This window comes from Bactrocera tryoni, chromosome 1, assembly GCF_016617805.1.
Source record: "Bactrocera tryoni isolate S06 chromosome 1, CSIRO_BtryS06_freeze2, whole genome shotgun sequence".
NCBI lineage: Eukaryota > Metazoa > Arthropoda > Insecta > Diptera > Tephritidae > Bactrocera > Bactrocera tryoni.
Genome location: NC_052499.1, coordinates 13,682,061 through 13,704,807, shown reverse-complemented (window position 1 = coordinate 13,704,807; position 22,747 = coordinate 13,682,061). Strand labels below are relative to the sequence as shown.

General features: G+C 38.4%; 2 protein-coding genes across 10 annotated transcripts in view; both read left to right on the top strand.

Annotated features, from left to right (window-relative positions):
- LOC120782601 (serine-rich adhesin for platelets-like) overlaps positions 1-18,860 on the top strand; it is a 57,594-nt gene extending 38,734 nt beyond the window's left edge. For 4 of the 9 annotated variants that reach the window (XM_040114957.1, XM_040114959.1, XM_040114958.1 and 1 more), the window contains exons 6-13: positions 6,555-7,107; positions 7,186-7,672; positions 9,279-11,442; positions 11,510-11,738; positions 11,829-11,981; positions 15,878-16,391; positions 16,617-17,487; positions 18,772-18,860. In XM_040114957.1, the coding sequence (XP_039970891.1) occupies positions 6,555-7,107; positions 7,186-7,672; positions 9,279-11,442; positions 11,510-11,738; positions 11,829-11,981; positions 15,878-16,391; positions 16,617-17,487; positions 18,772-18,813 (5,013 nt within the window). In that variant the 3' untranslated portion in view covers positions 18,814-18,860. The remainder of the gene's footprint in view (positions 1-6,554; positions 7,108-7,185; positions 7,673-9,278; positions 11,443-11,509; positions 11,739-11,828; positions 11,982-15,877; positions 16,392-16,616; positions 17,488-18,771) is intronic. The other 5 variants (XM_040114962.1, XM_040114965.1, XM_040114963.1 and 2 more) reach the window with 4 other exon arrangements.
- LOC120782760 (myb-like protein AA) lies at positions 18,814-21,022 on the top strand (the record flags this gene model as incomplete). The annotated part of the gene is made up of 1 exon (XM_040115221.1): positions 18,814-21,022. A coding segment is annotated over one exon (1,173 nt), but the record flags the coding sequence as incomplete, so codon positions are not given.
- Positions 21,023-22,747: the final 1,725 nt, after the last annotated feature.

Genomic DNA, 22,747 nt, shown 5'->3' with positions numbered 1-22,747 from the left:
AGAGTTTGTTCTCATAACCTTCAAATTTATGTGAAAAATCAAATAACCAAGTTTTTGTGCTTTTATTTTTATCTTGTACAACATTTATTTTACGAAATTTTGTTTTAAAATTTATGTATGTATTTGTTTTTTATTTCCAATTTTTTTGTCCTTATATTGACCTTATCTCGAAAAAACCTAAAATCAATCAAAAATTCTTGAGTCAACATTTCGATTTTTTATACCCTGAAAAGGGTATATTAAGTTTGTCACGAAGTTTGTAACACCCAGAAGCGTCAGAGACCCTATAAAGTATATATATAAATGATCAGTATGTTGAGTCGATTTAGCCAGATCCGTCTGTCTGTCCGTCTGTATATACTATACGAACTAGGCCCTCAGTTTTTAAGTTATCGTTTTGAAATTTTGCCAACGTCATTTTCTCTCCAAGAAGCTGCTCATTTGTCGGAACTGCCTGCCGATATCGGACCACTATAACATATAGCTTCCATACAAACTGAACACATAGTTACTAAAAAAAATGCACCTGTGAAGGGTATATTAGCTTCGGTGCAGCCGAAGTTAACGTTTTTTCCTGTTCTTTTTAAGGTTAGTATGGTTTGCTTTGTATGTATGTTGATATCTCTGGTTTTAAATCTACTATGAATTTCTTTCTTTTTGTAATTTTCAAGGTCTAATCCGTTACTGTTCCCATTTAAAGAAAGAATTCCAATTTAAAAAATCGAAATTATTATTTTTAATATAAATAACTATTTTTTACATATTCATAAATGAATATCTCTTTTGGTCGCGTGCACGCAGAGATTTCGTTGGCATGCCATTAAAGCTTTGCCTCACGCTCTTAAAGCCTTACACAATACCTCACTTTTCCTTGCATGTGATTAAAATATAAAATAAGGAATTAAAGGAAGTTGTTAACATAACCTTTTAGTCAAGTATTTAATTAGACTTAAAGGCTTATGACCCTTCAATTTGTAAAGGAAACCCAGCACATACATATAATAAGCTTTTAAATGTCTGCCAACAACAAACGTATGACCAGTACCTACAAGGCTAAGTTAAGTGTGTTAACAAGTCGTGTGGAGTGAAGTAAGTGGTAAGTAGGTAACTATTAACTCCGTTCGAAAAGGGTGACGCGTGTGTCCAACGACAACTCGCCGCATTGCTTATCGTCTGTTAAACGAAACGTGCAAATGTTTGAAGTTTCCTTTGTTTCCTTGCATTATCGCATGCCACATGCCGCTTGCCGTTGCTCCTCCATCCCTTCTACGCGACGCTGGCGCGTTTCATCTCGTGACTCCACACGAAGCACCAGCAGCAGCGAGCATTGACCAACTTAAACACTAGCCATTGTCCACTGACAGTTGGCGGTTTTCTTTCGCTTTTGACCGAACGGCATATGCCGTGTGGCAACAATAACAATTTAGTTGTAAGCATGCGTGCGTCTGCGTGTGTTTGCGGCGCGTTGAGCGCCAACGCATGTGCATGTGCCACACATTAGTCGCCAGTAGGCATTCGCAAAATTTCCATGGGGTTGCTGCGGACGTTCAAGCGTTCAAGAGGGCGCTCGGTTGCCTGTGGCTGTGGGTTATTATCCTTTAATGTACACCGACTGCGAATTGTTTGGAAAAAACGAACGAAAGCAGGGCAAGAATGTGTAGTGCTTCCTGCTGTTGCTAAACCTTTTGTTGCCTCGCAAATTCACTTATGCACTTATTTGATTATGCTTGCTGTGCAACTGTGAGTTCTTCACTTTTGTTTTTTTTTTTCAACTCACATTCTTGCTACGAAGCTACAAAGTTGAATATGCGCGCAAATGGCAAAATTTCGTACTTCTTGCTTTTTTTTTTTTGGTAAAATTTGCTTTCTTTGATGGTTTCATCTAATTTTAAACAATTGGGAACCTCACATGTTGCTGTTGTCTGTTGCACATGTTGCCGCTGCGGTTGATGTCCATCTTTTATTGCCGTTAGCCCGGCCTACTTGCTGCAATTGCTTGGTCGTGGTATCACTTGCTGCACATTGAAATTCTTTTGCATCTGTTGTGTTTTTTTCGTCTCCTTAATGCGGTTAACAAATCGTCATCATTTGCAATGCGCAATATCCTCATTTCCTCATTGTAACTGTGCATGCAACATTGCCAACATTTGTTGCTCATTTACCTTTGGGAGTAAAACATTTGCATGCCTCCGTTTTTTCTTCTTCTTTTTGTAACACATGTGTGTCTGCTTACACATAAATATTTAATTGGGCTGAAAATTTTACAATTTTGAAATACACCCCCTTTTGCATTTAAAATCCGATTACATGCTACACGCAGTCCTTGGAGATTGTAAGACGAGACAATCGGGCGCTCAAAACGTGGCCATATGCACTTACTACATACAAACATATTAGGGCAATTCACAATCTGGTGCAAATGGTCTCGCATATTTGCAATTTGCATACAGAAAAGTCAAGTGTCGTTAATGGTTTGCAAATGTGCCATACAATTCTCGCACATCCCCTAATAATGTCATGTTGAAAACGTGTTTGCAACAAAGATAAAAGGAAATTGTTTTTATGAAGTGTGTGGTAAAAAATAATTGAGATCCAAGAATTTGGCTAAACTATTTAATTAAAATGTTTAAAAGCATTGTATCATAGTGTTTGATTTGATTACTTTGGCACGCGTTAATGGCTAATCAGAGAGAAAGAGAGAGAGAGTTACATTTAGATGTCACTGCCCAAGAACTGACATTCCTAATGGATTTTTCTTTTGTTTTATGTCGCTACAACAAAAAAAATTGCTTTCCAATTTCGCGATTTACAAAAAACCGATCTTAAGGCATTCGGTTGAAATTCCCTGCTCCCACACCTTATTAAGTATTATTTTCAGTTCGGTCTTTGAGCTTGGCCAGTGTTGAGCTATTTTCATGTTCATGGCATGCGAAAGATTCTCTATCGGGTTCAAATCGGGAGAATTTCCTGGCCATGTCATATGCGATATCTCAACATCTGCAAACATTTTCTGAACCTGCAAAAAAGAAAATATAGACAGATGACATTTTTCTTAAATATAAACATGAGGATATATCGGCGATGAAATAGCATATAAAGCTTACCGATTTAGCTTGATGACACGGTGCGTAGTCATTCTGAAAGATGGCCTTAGAAATATGCCCATATTGTTCTACGACTGACACGATAAAATGGGATATAACCTTCCGATACTTCTGAGCGTTCATCATCTCATCAATAAAAAGTAAAGGACCTCGGATATAAAAAGAAAAGCACGCCCAGGCCAATTGGTTTTCAGGATGCTTAACGTTTTCGTCACACAATTTTCGGCGAAACGTTCCCCCGGAAATCGGGGGACATACGGTAAATGGTCGCTGCAGTGCAAATTAAATCAGGTTCCATCCGACCATTTTACCGTTTTCTACTGCTCCAAGGACCAGTTTCGGTGCGTTTTCGTCCAATTCAAACGAGCAAGCCTCATTTTCTTGGTTCAAAGTGGTTTAGCCGCTGGTTTCCGCGCATTCAAAACATACACTGTCAAATAACAAAAATTTATTCAAGTATCAGCATAACCGTTACAATTACATCAAAAGTGTGTTATATTCATATGAATATTCACTGGTAAGGTTTGCGTGGCCACGATTATGTGCTAAAGTGGTCCGATCTGAAAAATTTATTCGGAAATTCTACCGTTGCTATGTAAGATGATCCATGCCAAATTTCGTAAAGATATCTTGTCGAATAAAAAAGTTTGCCATTTAAGAACTTGATTTTAATTGTTTAGTTTTCTTTATAAGATCTCTAATGACGGTGTTACAAAGTTCATGGCAAACTTAATACATCCTGTTCAGGATCCTGCATTCAAAAAACACCTTCGAATAATCGTGAAGACAGCGAATAGATATTCATAAATATACGACACCGTATACGGAAAATCAGTCGAACACTTTTATAAGCGAACAATTAAAAAATCGTCAACCTTCATATTTTGAACGATTGGAAATCAATTCATTTTGTAGCGGCAGAATTCTGTCGAGTTGACAGTCCTTGGCCGGATAAAAAATCCGGGTCCGTTCCGTAACGTAGACCCGACTGTCGTGCGAACAGATACACCGCTTATGCTTATAGATTTGATATCCATTCGTCGTGATGAGCGACCTGAAATCAAAAGGAAAAAAAATCCAACTTGTCAAGCTACTGGCTGATGTCAAACAATACAATATAATACAAAAAAACTTGGTTTTTTTCACAGTTTCTTTTGTGTTACTCTGAATTTAATGACTTGACAAGCTCCATTTCATTATTGTCACTCCGACAATGTGATTTTATTTTTCATGCCACAAAATGCCATTTCCTCTACCACATTTAGCCACAAAACCATTTATATTTGTTTGTCTGTCTTCACACGTCTTCTTCTTGCTTTCACGCTGCCTGTGTGTGCTTTATCGCCACTGCATTGTTTGCGCTTTGCATTTGGCTTACAAATGGCCTATGTAAACTTCCTGTGCATGGGCATTTTGTGTTGTTAATATCCATGTGAGTTTCTAAATTGATATAAATGTATTTTTTTGTGAGTTTTCTGCATTGTTTTTGCTGCAATAATCTTTCTTCTTTCACCACATGTTTGTAGTTCTGACGTTACGCAAATGCTCGCTGGTTGTGTAGCTAATACTGATCGTCTTCAGTCAATTTCAGCATTTTCCGCTTAGCCATCCATCCATGCATATTCCTATACTATAAAGACCACATGCAACATTGCTGCAATTCTATGCATACGTATCTCTATACTATTAGCTGTTTTGTTTCATCGGTCTGTCAGTCAAACACGCACTCACTTTTCCAAACTCTGTCAGGCCGTCAGTCAAATGTTGGACTACACATAGCTTTTTGCCTTTTGTCGCCTACAGCCAATGCTATACGCACACACATTAAAACAGAAGTATGTACATTGGAGCGTATATGGAGACTAGAGCTTAAATATTGCATGCCTTTTACCTTTAAAGCGAAGAAGAGAGTGTCAATATAAAAGTTTAAAGAACAAAGAAATCATAAACACATCTCTACAAGCATATTTATATACTTAACTCACACCTGTAAAAGTGTCGCCATACTCAAATCTCTCTTGTTTACCATGCATTTAGCTCACAACACATCAGTATTGCCATTGCTATTACATTTCACTTAAAAACTCGAAGAATGTTACTGTCTAACGGTACTTGGTAACATATGGATATTTCCATTACGAAGCCTAGGTTATAAAAGAGTTCGCTTTGAATATCCCGCTTTTTGAAATCCTAAAATCTTTACCTAAAATATATTTTAATAAACAATAACTAGTTCTAATTGTCTGAAACTAGACCTATCAATTCCAATTTATAACTAAACGATTTTATTACAAGTTATCAATCCATGCGTTAATGTCCTACAAACACATGCTTCACAAAAACCAGCACCAACCCTAATGTTTCCTTACGCATCGGAATTTTATATATTTTATAAGTCTGTATTTCTCATTTGTATCTCTCTGCTCCCACTACCTACGCTGGTTTGTCACATGTACATATATTACCACTCTTCAGACATTTTCATTACGTTCACATTTCTTATATCACACCACTTGATGTAAACCAAGGCGACCCATTGCTGTTCCACTCATTTCCCATTTTTATAATATAGGTATAATCTTTTATGTTCTTCCTTATTTGTGTATCTGAAATTTGTTGCGTTCACCGTCAATTCTTCACGCACTTCCATTTACTTACTAAAAAGTGACTGGAATTGCAGTGAGCGCACAAGAGCAGCGAAAGAGAGTCCAAATGAGAAGCCAGGTGGAGAGCTAAAGGCAAGAGTCGACGGTGACATATGTTTGCATCAAGCATTGTATGCATACATTCGCAACAACAACAAATAAGAAACAGTTTTGCTTGCTTGCAGCACTGATTTGTTGCTTTTGTTGGCTACATTTGCAGCGGAAATGGTAAAATAGCAGCAGGCAACAGCAGCAACAATATTTTTTTATGAGTTCCTTTTACGGTATTTTCTGCTACACACATATGTACATGTATGTTTATTATTATATATAGTATATATGTAAAGGTATGTGTGTACATACTTGGGAACTCTAATGGGCCACCAGGCACTCAGCAAGCACTTTGGGTATCAAAGAAGCTAAGCGTGGTTGCTATGTGTGCCCTGCAACATTGTTGGTTTATAGCACATAATTGCACTAGCTAAATATCATGTGCTCTCATTAATTTTCGCTATTAAAATTGTGTGATAGTTTATTAAATTAACAGCATTATGGCAGCAACTAAGCCTGAAGTCTGAAAGCCTGTGGGAACCCATTACCTTCTTGTAGTTAAAATTATCTTTTCCCCCAAAGAAATTTCGCAGAAGTCCAAGAACTTATCTACAGAAAGTGTGTCTAACATTACAATAACCACTCACTCAGTTTAACGTAACATTTATTTTATAAAAAGTAAAAGCCTTAAACGACATATTACATTTTCCAAAATAACCATATTAAATACAAACTGTCTTTTTTCAATTTGCAGCAAAAAACTGAACTGAGTCCACCCGCACATCAAACACACAGCAACGATGCGAATAGCACGCAAAGCGGTAGCAACGGCTCTGGCAACAGCAGCCACAACTCGGCCTCATCAGGTACAACATCCGCTTCAATATCCGCCTCAATCGCCTCCTCTGCGGCGGCATCAACACTCTCCACCGCCACCGCCTCGCACAAATACACACTCTCAACGGATGCCAAAAATGGTGGTGGTGGTGGTGCAACAAATTTAAGCACCAGCAATATCAACTCGTCGGCGTCGAATGCACATAAATCCAACACCGCTGGCAATATAAATAACAACAACAACAGCGGTAGCAATTCAAATGCCCAAAATTACACCAGCGCAAAGGAGCAGCATCATCGCGATGACCGTTACACCACACAGGCGCCAACGAACAGCGCTGCTAATGCCGCCAGCAATGCAGCGAATGCGGCAGCCAACGCGCCCAGCCTATATGTCTCTGTGCCACTTTCCACCGCCAATGTACCTGGAATCAATTTGCCAACAAGTAGCGCAGCAGGTGGCGCAACAGGTAAGAGCACGTGCCAAGTATTACATTTATACAGCGAAATGTAGACATTTATTTAATCACCATCTCTTTTCTATGCAGATCACCATGCCCCACCGTCACAGTCGACGCGCGCAGCTGCAGCAGCTATAAGTCAGCAGCAACAACATCAGGGTGGTGCTGCAACAATTAATATGACGGCGGGCAGCACGTCGGGCACGCATGCGACTGCCACATCCACAGCACTCGGTGCTGTTGGTGGTGGTGGTGGTGTTGGCGCTAGTGGACTGTTGGAGCGGCAATCGCCACGCATTCATCATCAACCGCCGGCGCTTTCCGAACATCACAGTAATAGTAACAGCAGTTATTTTGCTAGCTCGGCAACTGGTCTGCCAACAACGGCGCATAGCAGTGTCATACATCAGAGCGGTAAATCGCCATCGGGCAATATGATGTTGAGCGCAAGCAGCAATCCCAATTTGATGGCCACCACAACGGAGACTGGCAACCTGAAAATCAGTTATGAAAAGCAAACAACGCGTGTCAGTCAGCTGCAAGAGCAGGAAACAGCACCAGTGCGAAGGAGCAGGTGAGTGTAATTAAATACAAAGTTTTCCATTTTTTGTTGTTCTGCTACCATGTTGATGTAAGTATATGCTTTTTTGAGCAGTTGAGAACACATAAAAAAAACTCATAAACAAAAGCACTTCACCACCCACAAGTTGTTTTGCATGCTTTTCTATCAAATACTACACAAAATAACCAAAAACTTTTCCAATTGCTTTTTAGCGCTTCGCGTGCTAACACAGACATTTTTCAATTCCCTAATCATTTCTCTTTTTTTTACTAATTTTTATTCAATTTATAGATTTATTTTTCGTTTTTTACTAATAATAATTAAAAATATAGTTTATTCTTTTGACTCTATTATTTTACTTATTTGAAAAAATCCGTTACTTTCTTGAATACCCAAGTTAATTGCTTTTGCTGCTGTTGTTGTTAACGCCCAACTTCGTATCCCGCCAACTAAGTGTGATTATTGTTACTGAACACACCACGAAAACGGTGTAATGCCATAGGAAGTATACGCATCGCAAAATTGCAACGAGAAAAGCAATTTTATTAAAAGAATTTCTGTAAAACGGAACACTACGAAAATTTGATTGAAATTTTGTTGCAGGTACTTTCAAAGAGTTATTCATTCAGATGGGATGAGCCAGTAGATTTTTAACAAATCTGTTAATCTATTATCTATTTAATTGTAAAGTTTTGAGTGTGGGCATACAATTAAAGCGAATAGCGATTTGAACAATAAAATCCCCACAAAGAAATTAATTGTTGCCGGAATCGTAAAATCATTGTGACTTTTATTTTTCTGTATCTGTGAAATTTTTAAAAGTAAAAAAAAATATTGTTTAGACCAATTAAAGCCTCCCAAGCCAAGCGGCATTTAAAATATATATATATATATATATTTTTAATAAATATTGTATACAAAGTTCAATTCAATACTAGCAGCATTTTCAAACATCTCGTTTTTGTACATATTTTAAAATGCTTTTAGTTTTTTTGATAATTAAAGTTTGTTTCGTCCGATATTAAACACACACAAACCAAATACCTGTATATATACACAGTTAAACAAATTACATATCAATATAAATCCTTGTTAAACCGAAATTTAAAAAAAAAATTTCTTTAAATTGATCATATGATTTATAATTAACAAGACATGCCACCTAACATTCGAAAAAGGATTTGTTCCTACCACCAAAACACATACATAAAATATAAAAGTATTTATAAATGTGTAGCTCAAAATTAATCAACAAAAAAATATTAAATACCTTATTGATTAATATTTGCAATTCACCACACGCATCCACCCGTCACGAACACACACACACACACATAACCATACAAAAGACAAACAGCAATTAAGCCGAATTTGAAGTGAATACTGAAGAATGTCAATATTTTTTCTCTGCTTTCTCTAATTTTTCTCTCAAATCAAAACGAAAATCTTAAATGCGAAATGAAACTTTTATTTAATAAATGTATACGAAAACTCACCACTCACGCAATGCAATCAAATGGCTGTATTCAATCACTTTCCACAACCAACAAAAAATGCTAATTCGTCTAACACCGTAAAAAACCACAACAACCACCAACCTGCTGCTTATATGCAATAGATCGCGTTCGGGTGAGAGTAGTATGCAAGCGTTACAGGCGCAACATCTACAACAACACCATCAACAGCAGCAGCAGCAACAGAGTGGCCAATCACAGCAGCAGCAGCAACAACAACAAGCGATGGCAACACAAAAAACCAATTCTCGCTCCGGTAAGAAAAGGGCCGCAGCTGCCGCAGCAGCAGCCGCCGCTTTGGGTGGCAATAAAAATCGCGATTCACCAATTGAAAAGCTAACAAAATCATCACCGTCGCCAATACAACAACATTTTCGCAACGAATTAGCAACGCCTACACCACCACCAAACGCACCCTCACCACTGTCACTGCCACCGCCCAGCGCTTCGACACCGACACCAACACCCACACCTACACATACACCGTCACCATCGCCGGTTGTAATGTTGCAAGGCAGCAGTAACAGCAATGCTTCCAATACAGCATCACCAACAAGGCAAAAGAATGCCAACGGCAACGGTGGCAACGAAGCAAACGGCGCTGGCAACATGAATGCCAATGGGGGAAGTAATAATGGTGGCGGTGTCAGTAGCACTTCAACAAATATGGTCGCGACGAATCTTACGCTGGCTGGTGCAACATCCAGCTCAGGACTCACATCCGCGGCCACTTCCTTCGCCAGTCATGATTGTGACAATGCTGGTGCTACTGTCAAATCGGGTAACAACAACGGCGAAGTGGTTAATCTTAGCTCTAATCAGGGCGCTTTAAATAATGCCAGACGTGGTGGTGGTAATGCCTCAAGTACTGCAGTAGAAGGTAGCAATATGGGCGCCACCGGTGCGGGTGCGTCTGGTAAGAACACAAACGATGCACCTTTGATAACCACAAATGTAGGTGGGAAACCACTGAATAAGAAATTGTTACGTGCTCAACAAACGCTCTATCAGCAACAGTTGGCCGCGCAGCAACAACAACAGCAACAGCAGCAACAACAAAAGCGTTCACCTGATCACAAAAATGGTGGCGGTAGAAATGCAAATCCCACCACAGGCGCAACTGCTGCCACTTCCTCCACCTCCTCAACCAGTTCCCCTTCCTCTAGCACGGCCACAGTATCGCCTGCTAAAGCTTTAAATAATCTAACGAATACTAAACCTAATAGCAATCCTTCCATTGCTCCTCCCTCAAGTAACACTGCAACATCAACTGCTTTTACTAACTCAACCACTAGCCACAATTTGAATAACAGTAGCAATAGCAATATTAATAACGGCAATAGTAGTAGCAATAGCGCCACTAACACAAGTCAGCTGCAAACGCAACAGCATCAGCAACAACAACAACAAACCGCTCAACAGCAACAGCAAAACAATGTTGCTGCTGCTGGCGACAACAATAATGATATCATAGAAATTTTGCAATTAACCCCAACCAATACTTCTACTTCTTCAACGCTAACTCATCATCAACATCATGCCTCTAATCATCCACCACAATCAAAAACCTTGCAATCCCCCGCAAACTTGGCAACAACTTCTACAACCACATCGGCTGGTATACACCACAGAACGCCAGATAGCGGCATCTACTCCTCCTCGTCCTTTGTGGCGAACAGCAGCACCGTCTCGAATGCCTCCTCGAGCAGCAGCAGTAGTAGCGGTGGTTGCGGTGGATTAAAATTCAGTTACGAACCTCAAGCCGCGGTCATCGATTCGCCGGCAGCACATTTACTCACCGCCGTCACAACAGCAACAGCGTCGTTAACCGCAATGACGACCAATATCACCACAACCACCTCTACCACAACCATTAAAGACTCACCGCCCAGCTCACCAGGCTCCGAAATCGGTGCAGTGGCAACAGCGCCACGGAAACGCGGACGTAAAGCAAAAGATCCACTTGCAAATGCGAATGAGACAAAAGTTGATGTCAAAGTGTTTCAGAATGGTGGTCATGTCTTAGGTGCCACGCCCACAACTGCCGCTGCAGCAAATATGGCGAACAGTGCGCCGACAGGTGTGTCCAGTAGCGGTTCGACGTTGCACACCGCTGCCCACATGCTCGGCAATCAACTCAATCCGAATAGCAATGTGGCACAGAAGCTCTCCGACCAACTGCACATGGAAATACAGGATCACAGCATCTACACCGCAGATGCTGTAACACCGCAATTCGTGGGTGTACCTTTCCCAGGCAAATCGACGGTAAGTGAAATAATTTCGTGCTCCATGAGTTTCATTTTTAATTTAAGTTTCACATTTTTACACACAGCGTAATTCTACTTCGACGCCGATCTCAACTAGCAACAACACGCTCACAATCAACTCAGTCAGCGCTGTAACACCCGCAACAGAAATGACCGGTGGCACATCACTAGCATCGATGTTCGGCAGCGGTGTGAATGGGAATATGTCCATACCGCAAAGTTTGGAACAACTGCTCGAACGTCAGTGGGAGCAGGGCTCACAATTTCTCATGGAGCAGGCGCAGCACTTTGACAGTAAGTTGACGCTTCAATTCAGTTGTTAAATATTTTTAGTTACGAAATTTTATCCAAAGAAATAAATTAAATTTCTCTTGCATTTTACAGTCGCTTCTTTGCTCTCCTGCCTGCATCAATTGCAACGTGAAAATGTACGCTTAGAGGAACACGTGACCAGTCTGATTGCACGTCGGGATCACCTGCTAGCTGTGAATGCACGGCTTGCCGTTCCACTGAAAACGAATACTACGCAGAGCCAAGGTAAGTGAAATAGCGCAGTGCGGAGAGAAATGTAAACAAAAGTCAAATGGCTTGTACAAGTGAGAGAAAAAAGTATGCAAATATGCATGGAACCAAGTTAGATAACTAGGAAATTGCAAGTAGTACGCAAAGATTCTCTCACATGTGTTTCCGCAATGCAGGCTATACCCACAAACCCAGAAAAAACAAACAAACAAAAACTGTGCGCGGCTGCTTTTTCACTTACGGCTCTAAATTTCAATTATTCGCAAATCTAACAGAAGTTCAGACACAAACAAGCGAAAAACTTGTGCGAAAATATGCATACAAAATGAAAAGCATACAAATATATACATATATATAGTTTAGAACGAAATTCAAGTTTAAGTTTTTTTTACTGTTTTTGGTGTTAAGCTTAAAATTAATTGTTTTTGTTTTTTATTAGTTTCTAGCTTTGCTATGTACTTTTCCTCTTCATTTTGGGGCCCAGTATTTATATATAAATAATTTAATTTTTTATTGGTTATTACTTTCTTTATATAGTTGATTAAGTGTAACGTGAATTGGCCTTTTTGCTTTGGATTATAAATATATATACTTATATACATAATACTGCAATAAAACATAAATAATGCATTTTTGGAAATTTAAATTTTTTTCATGCTGATATTTTGTTTTTTTTTTATTAGTTGACACATTGAAAACAAAACGTCATTAAAACCAAACGCAAACAAAATTGAATTGTACATATATTTGATTAGCATTTAAACATTTTAAGATTTAGTTAATACACCCTTCTTTATATTTATATGAACGTATATTTATGTATGTACATATGTACTATATACATAACCTATGTACTTGGATGTGTGCGTGCACACGCATCAGCGCTTGAATATACAATATTTGTATGTATTAGAGATTTATTTAAATATAATTTGCATACTCCTATATATATACACATAAATCGTCAATAATAAAAACAAAAATTAATATAGTTGCACATACAATAATAGTTTACCAAAACGGTAATGAAATGAGTACAAAAACAAATTTTGTTTGTAACAACCAAAAAAACATTCATACTATATATATAACACACACGCACACATAAACATATACATATATACATAGTTTGTAACTAATTAATATTAATTTTCTTTCTACAACTTTTGGTTTGTATAAAAATTATTACTTTTTCTTAAATTGGCTGGAAATAAGGAACACTGTTATCATTCAATTCAAATTGTATATATGTATGCATGTGAATATGGGAATGTTGCCAGCGTATTTAATGATGGTGGTGTATAAAGTAACATTTTTAATTGAATTTAACGCTGAGAATAGTGGTGATTACAATTGCAATGAATTTTTGTTAATTATACTTGGAAGATTTCTAAATTTCGAAAAGCTTAAAAAAGTTAATAAACCTCGTTGAATTGCCTTCCAATAACGCTTTCGAACTGCCGGTACTCACAGCATACATATTTACAAGCATTTTCATCACTCACCGCATCCAAACTCATGTACACCAATCACACTTCTAACACCCACCCATTCGTACGCTTCTGTGTAAAATGCTAAGTATCAAATTATATATATTTAAATATAACAAACCTATACATATATCTACTATAATCATATGTATGTTATACTACACAAAAATATTTACTTTATACATATAATTAGTGTTTAAATTTATATAAAATATTTATTTTCCCACATCTGTCATATACATATATTCACCTACTATAAACCAACCCACCAGTCAATCATTCACGTACATTTAAATTAATATTAATTAAATTAGTAATTAAAATTTTTGAAATTTGCTGAATATAAAATGAAAAACTTTTAAAAAATTTAAAATTAAAAAATGGTGTTTGTTTATTTTCTTTACTTTATCCTTTTATTGAAAAATAATAAGAAAACTCCTTTTTGGCGTGGCCATGAGAGTAACCCATTTTCCCCAATCATTCAAAATAAAATACCCATAAATGTGTTTTTATGCATTAATTTCTTTTATAAAAAAAAACTTACAGCTTTTACTTTGGAAAATTTCATTTACTCCACTATACTCTATTTTTTCAATTATATGTTTGTATCTATATACAATATATGTATGTACTGCTGTGGGCAAAAAATAGTAAGACTTATTAATTTAAATTTCACGCGTAAATCCATTCGCCGAAATATTATTTTTCTAGGTTGTCAGTGACATCTGTGCCAAATGTCACATCAAAATAATCATTAATGTTTAGTGTACGCTTGTCTTTCTGAAGTACATAAAGTACATTTACGTTGAGTAAAATTATTCAACAAAGAAGTGCCATTAAATTTTGTGTGCGAAATTAAATTTCTGGTGCCGAAACGTTCGGAATGTTAGAAAAAGCCTTAAGTGATAACTTTTGTCTGGAACAAGTTTTTTTGATTGGTACAAATCGTTCAAAAAGAGTCGAGAACGACGAGGACCACGTCCAGGACAGCCATCAACATCTCCTGTTGATTAACACGTCAATAAAATAAAGGAATTGGTGCTAGATAGTCGACGATTAACAGTCAGAGATCTTACTGGCATCGTTGGAATATCGGAAGCATCAGTTAAAACCATTTTGAAAGATCTTTTGGCCTTAAAAAAGTGAAAGCACGATTCGTTGCCAAATCACTAAATATTTTCGAAAAACAGCGTCTCGTTAACGTCTGCGAAACAATGCTTTCCTACTACCAGAATATTGTGAAACGTATTATTACTGGCGATGAGTCGAATCTGTTGAAAATCGTGGCAAAAGTGAGCCGAAACCGACAAAACCACGTCAAAGCAGGCCACAAATCAAGGTTATGTTGACAGTTTTCTTCGGTGTGATGCACTCCGAACTCCTTCCGACCGGCCAAACTGTTAACAAGGAATAATGTTTGAAAATTATGCGGCGTTTGCGCGAAGCTATTCATAAAAAGAAGCCGGACTTATGGGTCGACAACTCTTGGTTTCTGCAACAGGATAATGCACTATCGCATACTGCATTGATTTTTTGTTAATTTCTCGCCAAATTTTCAACAAATATCATGCCACAACCAGCGTATTCGCTTGATTTAGCTCCGTGTGATTTCTGGCTATTGAACAAACTCATGCGACCGCTCCGGGCACCGCTTTTAGAGCCTTTTGAAGACATTAAACGTGAATCGCTAGGCGCATTGAAGAATTTTATAATTATGAACAAAGTCTTACTATTTTTTGCTCCTCGTAGTATATGTATACTCTACTGAAAATTCTCTTATGTATCCCAGCATTTTCCTTGGTATTTCAAAATTTATTCGGTGTTTTTCCTCTGCTAGATTTATATTCACGGCAACGGTTGGCATTTTTTATTCACTACTCTACCTTATCTCACATCAATTCTTTCCTTGGTACAAGTTGGTTCTCTTGTAATATTGGTCAGGTTAATTGTACGCAACGAATTTCGAATAAGTCAACTGAGGTTAACTGGTATATATAGTAAGTGTATGCAAAAAACGTGCTTACGAGTAGTAACTTGTTATTCGCTTTTGACTAGGGACAAAATAAGATATTAAATTTCAGTTGAAATTCGTTCGAAACAAGAATGCGAACCCATAAGAACACATATTATGAAGATAACTTTTTGACAAAAATAGATCAATTCATTTTCTCACACTCAACAGCGTCTAAGCACAACTATTCCTTTTATTAGTACCAAAGTGAGACCCGGATTTAGAAAACAAAAAAAGATTTTTTTAGGTTATGTACTTCTTATAAACCTCAATTTTGTTAACACTGAATTAAATTGAAATCCTAAGCCCTCACTCTCCTCGATCGGTTGAGAGGCATAACACATTACTCCTATATAGCTTTTCCTTAAAAAAAGTACAAAAAGTTTGAACTGCAACTAACGATGTTACAGCCACGGCCGTATCATCGACAGCGATATCCACCAGTGTTGCCACCGTCTCGACAACAGCCCCAGCCGCAGGTGTTGCAACAGCGACCTCGGCAATAGCAGCTGCCTGTGCAGCAGCAGCAATAGCAACAACAACTGCAGCGGTTAATGCACTTGGCGGTAACAATGCGGGCACTGGCGTCGGAGCTACAGGCGGTACTGGTACAATTGGCCCTGCCAATGCCGGCACCGCTTTAACAACTGTTGTAACTGCTGCAGCAACGTCACTTGCTACCGCTGTGACCACATCGCTCACTGCTATGACTGTGAATACACGCGTGCCCAATACGACCACAACGCCATCAGCTGGTGCAGGGGGTGGGGCACCAACTTCGCGGCTAAATACAAGTGTGCCACAACAACACGTGTTGGAAAATGGCATCGACTTTCGGCAAGCAAGCGCAGCAACGACGACAACGTCAGCGCATGGTGGTACAATTGGCAGCGGTGGAGGCGTTGGTCCACCCATGGGTATGAGGTGAGTTTCATTAATGGTGTTAAAGACGAAAAGTCGAAAATTAACTTAAACATTTGAAACTTAACTATTTGTTTTATGTTTTCTCAAATTTTATTTCTTCTTCTTACCGCTTGTCACCTCTCCGTCACATGTTTGTTGCTCATTCACATCCAATCGCTGTCCCGCTTTGTTTGTGCGTTTTGCGCACTTTTCAACTGCTTTTGTGTGTTCTATGTTGACACTCAGGCACTCCACGGCCAGCTATGTAAATGCTTCAGGAATACCAGCAACCAGCATTGCAGGCAATCTGCCAACAGCTATGCATCCCAATAGTCTCGAAGGACTCAGCAACATGCATACAACAGCTGCAACCACAGGTGGCGCAGCAACCGCTGTTGTTGGTATGTCCACAATGACGGCAAATCGTCTTGCACAGCAACAACAACAGCACCAACAGCACATGCAATCATTGCATCAGCAGCAACAGCAACAACACCAGCATCATCAAATGTCGCTTGCGGCCGCACAGCAACAACAACAGCAGCAACATATAGCACAAAGTGCCGCCGCAGCAGCGGCCATGCATCATCACCAACAGCAACAACAACAGCAACAGCAGGCTGCTCATACGCACTTGCACGCCACCCATCCGCTACATCTAGCACACACGCATACACATGCACCGCACGTGCACACGCATGCTCCTCATACACATCACGCACATCAAACGCATCCCAATGCCCAAGTTAACGTCAACGTCAACTCCGGCATCGGTGTCGGTGTCGAACCACATTCACTTGCATCAACGCGTCTCGGCAGCGTCGGCGGAAATGGCGGTATGGGGGGCATGGTTGGACCACACATTGGCAATAATAATAATCCGAATAGCAGCAACAACACCGCGGCATCACGAGGTGGGTCAACAACCGCGACGACAACAACAACATATGCTATTGGTAGTGGTGTGAGTGGTGGTGGTGGTGGTGGTGGCGTTAGTGGAGGTGTCGTTGGTGGCGGCGGTGGTGCCGGTAATACCACATTACTCGCATCGGATAGCAGCCACCCCACATCCGCCGCCGCGTATACTCCTCACTCGCTCTATACTCATCATCAGGTAGTAGTGGTGTGGCGTGATGGCTTGTTAAATGTTTAATGTTCCAAAGAAATGTTCAAAAACCAATTCATAACAATCGATTATTCAGCATTCGAATAATAATTGCTTTCCAACAGACAAAACAACTCATCAACTTTTTAGCATCAACACTTATGTGTTTGTTGTTTACCAAAATTCACAAACTTATTTCGAAAATTAATTTTTGTTTAAATATTAAAAGCATTTTTACCACTTAATGATGGCTATTGTTATACCCCAGGGTATACATATTAAGCAAAGAAATTTGTAGCACCCAGAGAAAAACGGCGAAAACCCTATAAAATATATTTGTAAATGATCAGCATGGCGAGCCAAATTCGTCTATATGACTGTGTATATGCACACGTACTATTTTCTCAGTTTTTGAGATATCGATCTGAAATTTAGAACACGTAATTTTCTCCAAGAAGCTCCTCATTTGTGTAACCACTTTATTATATGGCTATTATACCAACTGAGCGGTTAAAATCAGGTACTTCTATGGAAAATCTTTTTATTTGAGGAACTATCTCCACAAAATAAGGCATGTATTATTGAACAATCTCTGAACATATTGAATCAAAATCAAGTTATAGATCTTTATACCCTTTATGCAGCAATAAATGTACTTGAGAAGGATACTACAGCTTCGACGCAGCCGAAGTTAATGTTTTTTTCTTGATTTAAATACAAATTTTTGGAATTGCCAAAACTGTCTTTCCAAAGACAAACATTCGGATTTACCTAATTGGAATTGAACCGTAATTATGTCAATCTCTGCAGCAAAAGTTACGACACTTTTAATGTTTTAATACATTTTAATTTTAGTTTTGTTTCCTAACCTCAAATTTTTAAATAAATTTTAGGTCAGTCCATGCTATTGGCTAAGTGTCAAAAATTTTTCTGAATTTTTCCATAAAATAAACAATTGTTTTCTATAACAACAAACACATTGCAGTCATCATCATCAGCATCATCATAATCATGAAAATAATTGGGATTTTGAGCTAAACGTAAATGTGTAAAATGTCAAAAAATATGTTAACCCCCTTTCCCTACTTTGCAACAATGTTCAAATTATTGTTATGAAAATTCTCATCAGGCCACATCAGTCACTAATCACCAACAACAACAACCACACATCATTGTTTAATGTTGGATAATAACATAACATCAATATTTTCAATGCAAAAATTTATTAACATTTTGTTTTAATTTTACTTTCTTCTCTGCACGCACAAACATGTCATTCTAACGGTGCAACAACAGTCGCAGCTAAGACGCGACGATAACCTAGTAAAGCCCAGCTGAAAATCGACAGCAGCTTTATTGGCCTTTCGCCCTAGCCGTCAGCCACAACGGCACACGACAGACCAGCAGCAGCAGCAGCAACAACAAGCAGGAAAACGAGCGTCAAAAAAAGCAAAAACTCCACAAAAAACAAAGGGAGAAAGGGCAGCATTGCAACAAGCAGCCAGACAACAGCCAAAGTTGCAACAAAAAACGAAATTGCAAAATGCTCACCAAAAAGAAATTCTCCCACGCAAAAAAGCGAAGAAACAAGAAGAAGAAACAGCTGCCGACAGTGATACCATTAAAATTTCCTCCGATGAAGAGCAAACGCCGGCAAAAACAAACAACGCAGGCGATATTTACACGCTGGACTGCAATGTTGCGTCATTTGAACAACGAAACCGCTGTGGCACACCCAGTCGTAGTCCGTGTGATAACAGCAGCTCATCCTCGGCAATTTCCTCTTCACTGCGTTCGTTAGACTACGAAGCCGAAGCCGATGAAGAGGATGCCAATGAATGTGAGGGTGTGGAATTGCAGCGCAAACTGGCTGGTGGCAATGACAATTTGATGCACGTACAGAATTTTCTCAATTATTTCGATGGACAACAACAACAACAGCAGCAGCGACAGCAACGCAGGCAAAAGACACCGGCAATATGTTATGTCACACACTTACAACAGGAAATGTTGCGTCAACAAGAGGGGCATAATGTAGATAATTATATGGCAATGAGTTCGACAGAAGCTAAGCGTCTTAACACGTATGTTGAGCAACGCGCAGTCGATGAGTTGTTGACGCCACAGCAGCAATTGGATTTCATGTCGCCAACAACAAACATGACTGCTACTACCGCATTGACAACAACAACAAGTACCACAACAAGCACTGCAAAAGCAAGCAGCAAGCCAGGTAAATTCACAATTTCAACAAAGTTTTTACGCAAGCCGCGTCACAAATTGAAATCAGTGAATTTAGCGCCGACAGCGGATGTAAGCGGCGCATTGGGAAAAGCAACGGCAACAATTGGCGGTGATAAGCAGTTAGCATTGCATGATCAGCAACAGAGCAATGATAATAACCAATTGTTATTGCAACAAGAACAGCGACAGCAACCACCATGTGCCGACGAACCGAATGTGAAATTCAATTCGAATTTCTCCATTAATTCACTTTTGAATAAAAAATAATGATATTGCGAAGCCAAATTGAATTTCCATTATATGTACTCGTATTCAACTGTGGCCATCAATATTTGTGCATACAAAGTATAATGATAGGAATTGTACTATAGTATTTCAGCTGATGAAAGTTTTAGATTTTTAGTTTTCTTAAATCACGACATTTCATTTAACGCGAAATTGCTTTTTTTTTTGTTTAAGAATATGTCTACCAAAGCAACACTAAGACGGAAAGGGTTACATTTTTGCATAAATTAAAAGCATTTTAAAGATAAACCATTCTTTCAAATACTCAAATATATTTACTATAATATTGTTCGCAAAAAGTAAAAATAGAAAAGTTATATGAAAATCACAAGAAAACCCACCAAAACCACCACATGTAAACAATAAACAGTCAGCTGGTTGAAAAAACCAGAAAAAGCCTTCATATCCATAGTCAAAAGCAGTAAATAAACTGTTTCTAAGTGCATACCACAGTTGCCAATTAGCAAACATACATATGTATATTTAAAAGTAACCTTAATAAGTAGAAATCAAATTTGTTATGCTCAATAATAAATACGCGTTTATATTTTATATTAGCTGAACAAAGATTTCCCTTTAAATCTGAGTAAATTCCCTCGATATTGTTTGATACTATTCATTACCGTGTAAGTATGTATAATCAACGAACAATTGTCCCTAATAGCTGCGTAAGTTGTAATTTTAACCAAAACTATTATAGAAGAACCCATATTGTTTTTATTAAAATAGTATTTTAATTAGTCTCTTTTGTTTTAAAGTCGATGTCCACATAATTTTAGCGAATAAAGGAAATATTTAGTGCTTGTCCGTATACCTATAAGTACTCATAGTAATAAAAGTTTTTATATAGTACATATAACCCAGCTAAATAACATCGTGCGTATGTAACTGTATAATTTATGTTTGAAGAAGCACATTGTATATATAGTATATAATATTAAGCATGACGACTTTAAAAAATTTAAAGAAATAAAATGATTAAAGCAACTGCTAAACACTTCGAAAAAACTCTATTTTCATTGTTGATCAGTAAACTTTGCTAATATATAGAAATCGCTAAATATTACACAAAGAACTCCGGCTCTGCAATTCAAATCGGTTATTGGTTTATACAACATGATGAAGTGCCGTCATAAGCATCAGTCAAAGCGGCAATAGAGCTTAGAAAGCAAAATTGACGTTTTCAAAATTAATACAGATTTTAAAAACATATTTGCAATTTTAGATTTCGTGAGAGCGCATAAACACACGTACATAAATCTGCATGAACCAATGTAGTACTTTGTAAACAACTTAATTGGCAATATGAATTTCAGAAGCAATGGCATACGCTTTAAAAAATCAAATTTCCAGTCCGAATACTGCAACAGTTGAACGTCTACTTATACGGTACATACGGTTATACCATATATATATGTACATATATGTACACAATGAACCCCAACGCGACACAATCTTCTTCAAAACTTCTTTACATTGCAATTCATACGCTCGCATCTCACAGCATTTTTCGTATGATCCGATATTGTTGCAATAGCTCATTTCTTTGAGCCTCAACTTTAGCTGACATCGGAGTTGTTAAGTAAGTAGAAGGTAGGTTATGGATTCAAAAAGGCTTTTCGCAAAAAATAGTAAAATAATTATAGACAAAGACTTTGTTGACTAGAAAGTAAGAGTCTGTCATGATGTTTTGTGTGTAATCTAAGATCAATCTCTATCTACATCGTCTATGAGTGTAGTACTAAAAGGAACAATCTATTTAATAATACGCTAACCAAAATAACCATATTTGCTTAGAAAAAACTGGGACCCTGAAAATCACCTAAGCAGTTGTTAGAGTTTAACGTAATTACCAAGAGCAGAAACGGTAGCATTTTCCTACAGGTTGATCTTCTTTATTGGCGTAGACATCGCTTACGCGGTTATAGCCCATTTTACAACAGCGCGCCAGTCGTTCTTCCTTTTCGTTGTTTGGCGCCAATTGGAAAATACAAGTGTAGATAGGTTGTCGATGCGCAGAACACCATAAACCTTCCGCACAATCTTTCTCTCGAAAACTCGTCCGATTCATAAGCTGTTGTCATCGTCTATGACCCTGCTCCATATAGCAGGACGGGGATGATGAGGGACTTGTAGAGTTTGGTCTTTGTTCGTTGAGAGAGTACTTTACTTTTCAATTGGTTACTCAGTCCAAAGTAGCACCTGTTGGCAAGAGTTATTCTGCGTTGGATTTCGAGACTGACGTTGTTGTTTGTGGTTCCAAGATAGACGAAATTATATACTACTTCGAAGTTATGACTGTCAACAATGACGTGGGAGCCAAGACGACTGTTTGTTTGATGAGAGGTGATTTCGTCTTGCCCTCGTTTCATTGCTTCACTTTTTTACCAAGTCTGGAGAAATCAAAACTAACGGCGCGGTTGTTGAGGCCAAAGATATCAATAACATCGGCGTATACCAGCAACTGCACACTCTTATAGATGACTGCACCTTCTCCATTCAGCCCTGCAGCTCGAATTATTTTCCCAAGGATTAGATTGAAGAAGTCGCACGATAGGGAGTCGCCTTGTCTGTAAACTCGTTTGGTATCGAACGGCTCGGAGAGCTTCTTCCCGATTCTGGCGGAGCTTTTGTTTTTGCTCAACGTCAGTTTACACAGCCGTATTAGTTTTGCGGGGATTCCTACAGGTTGTGTGCTATAAATACGAATCTAAGTCTGCAGATCAGAAGTATGCTGGAACTT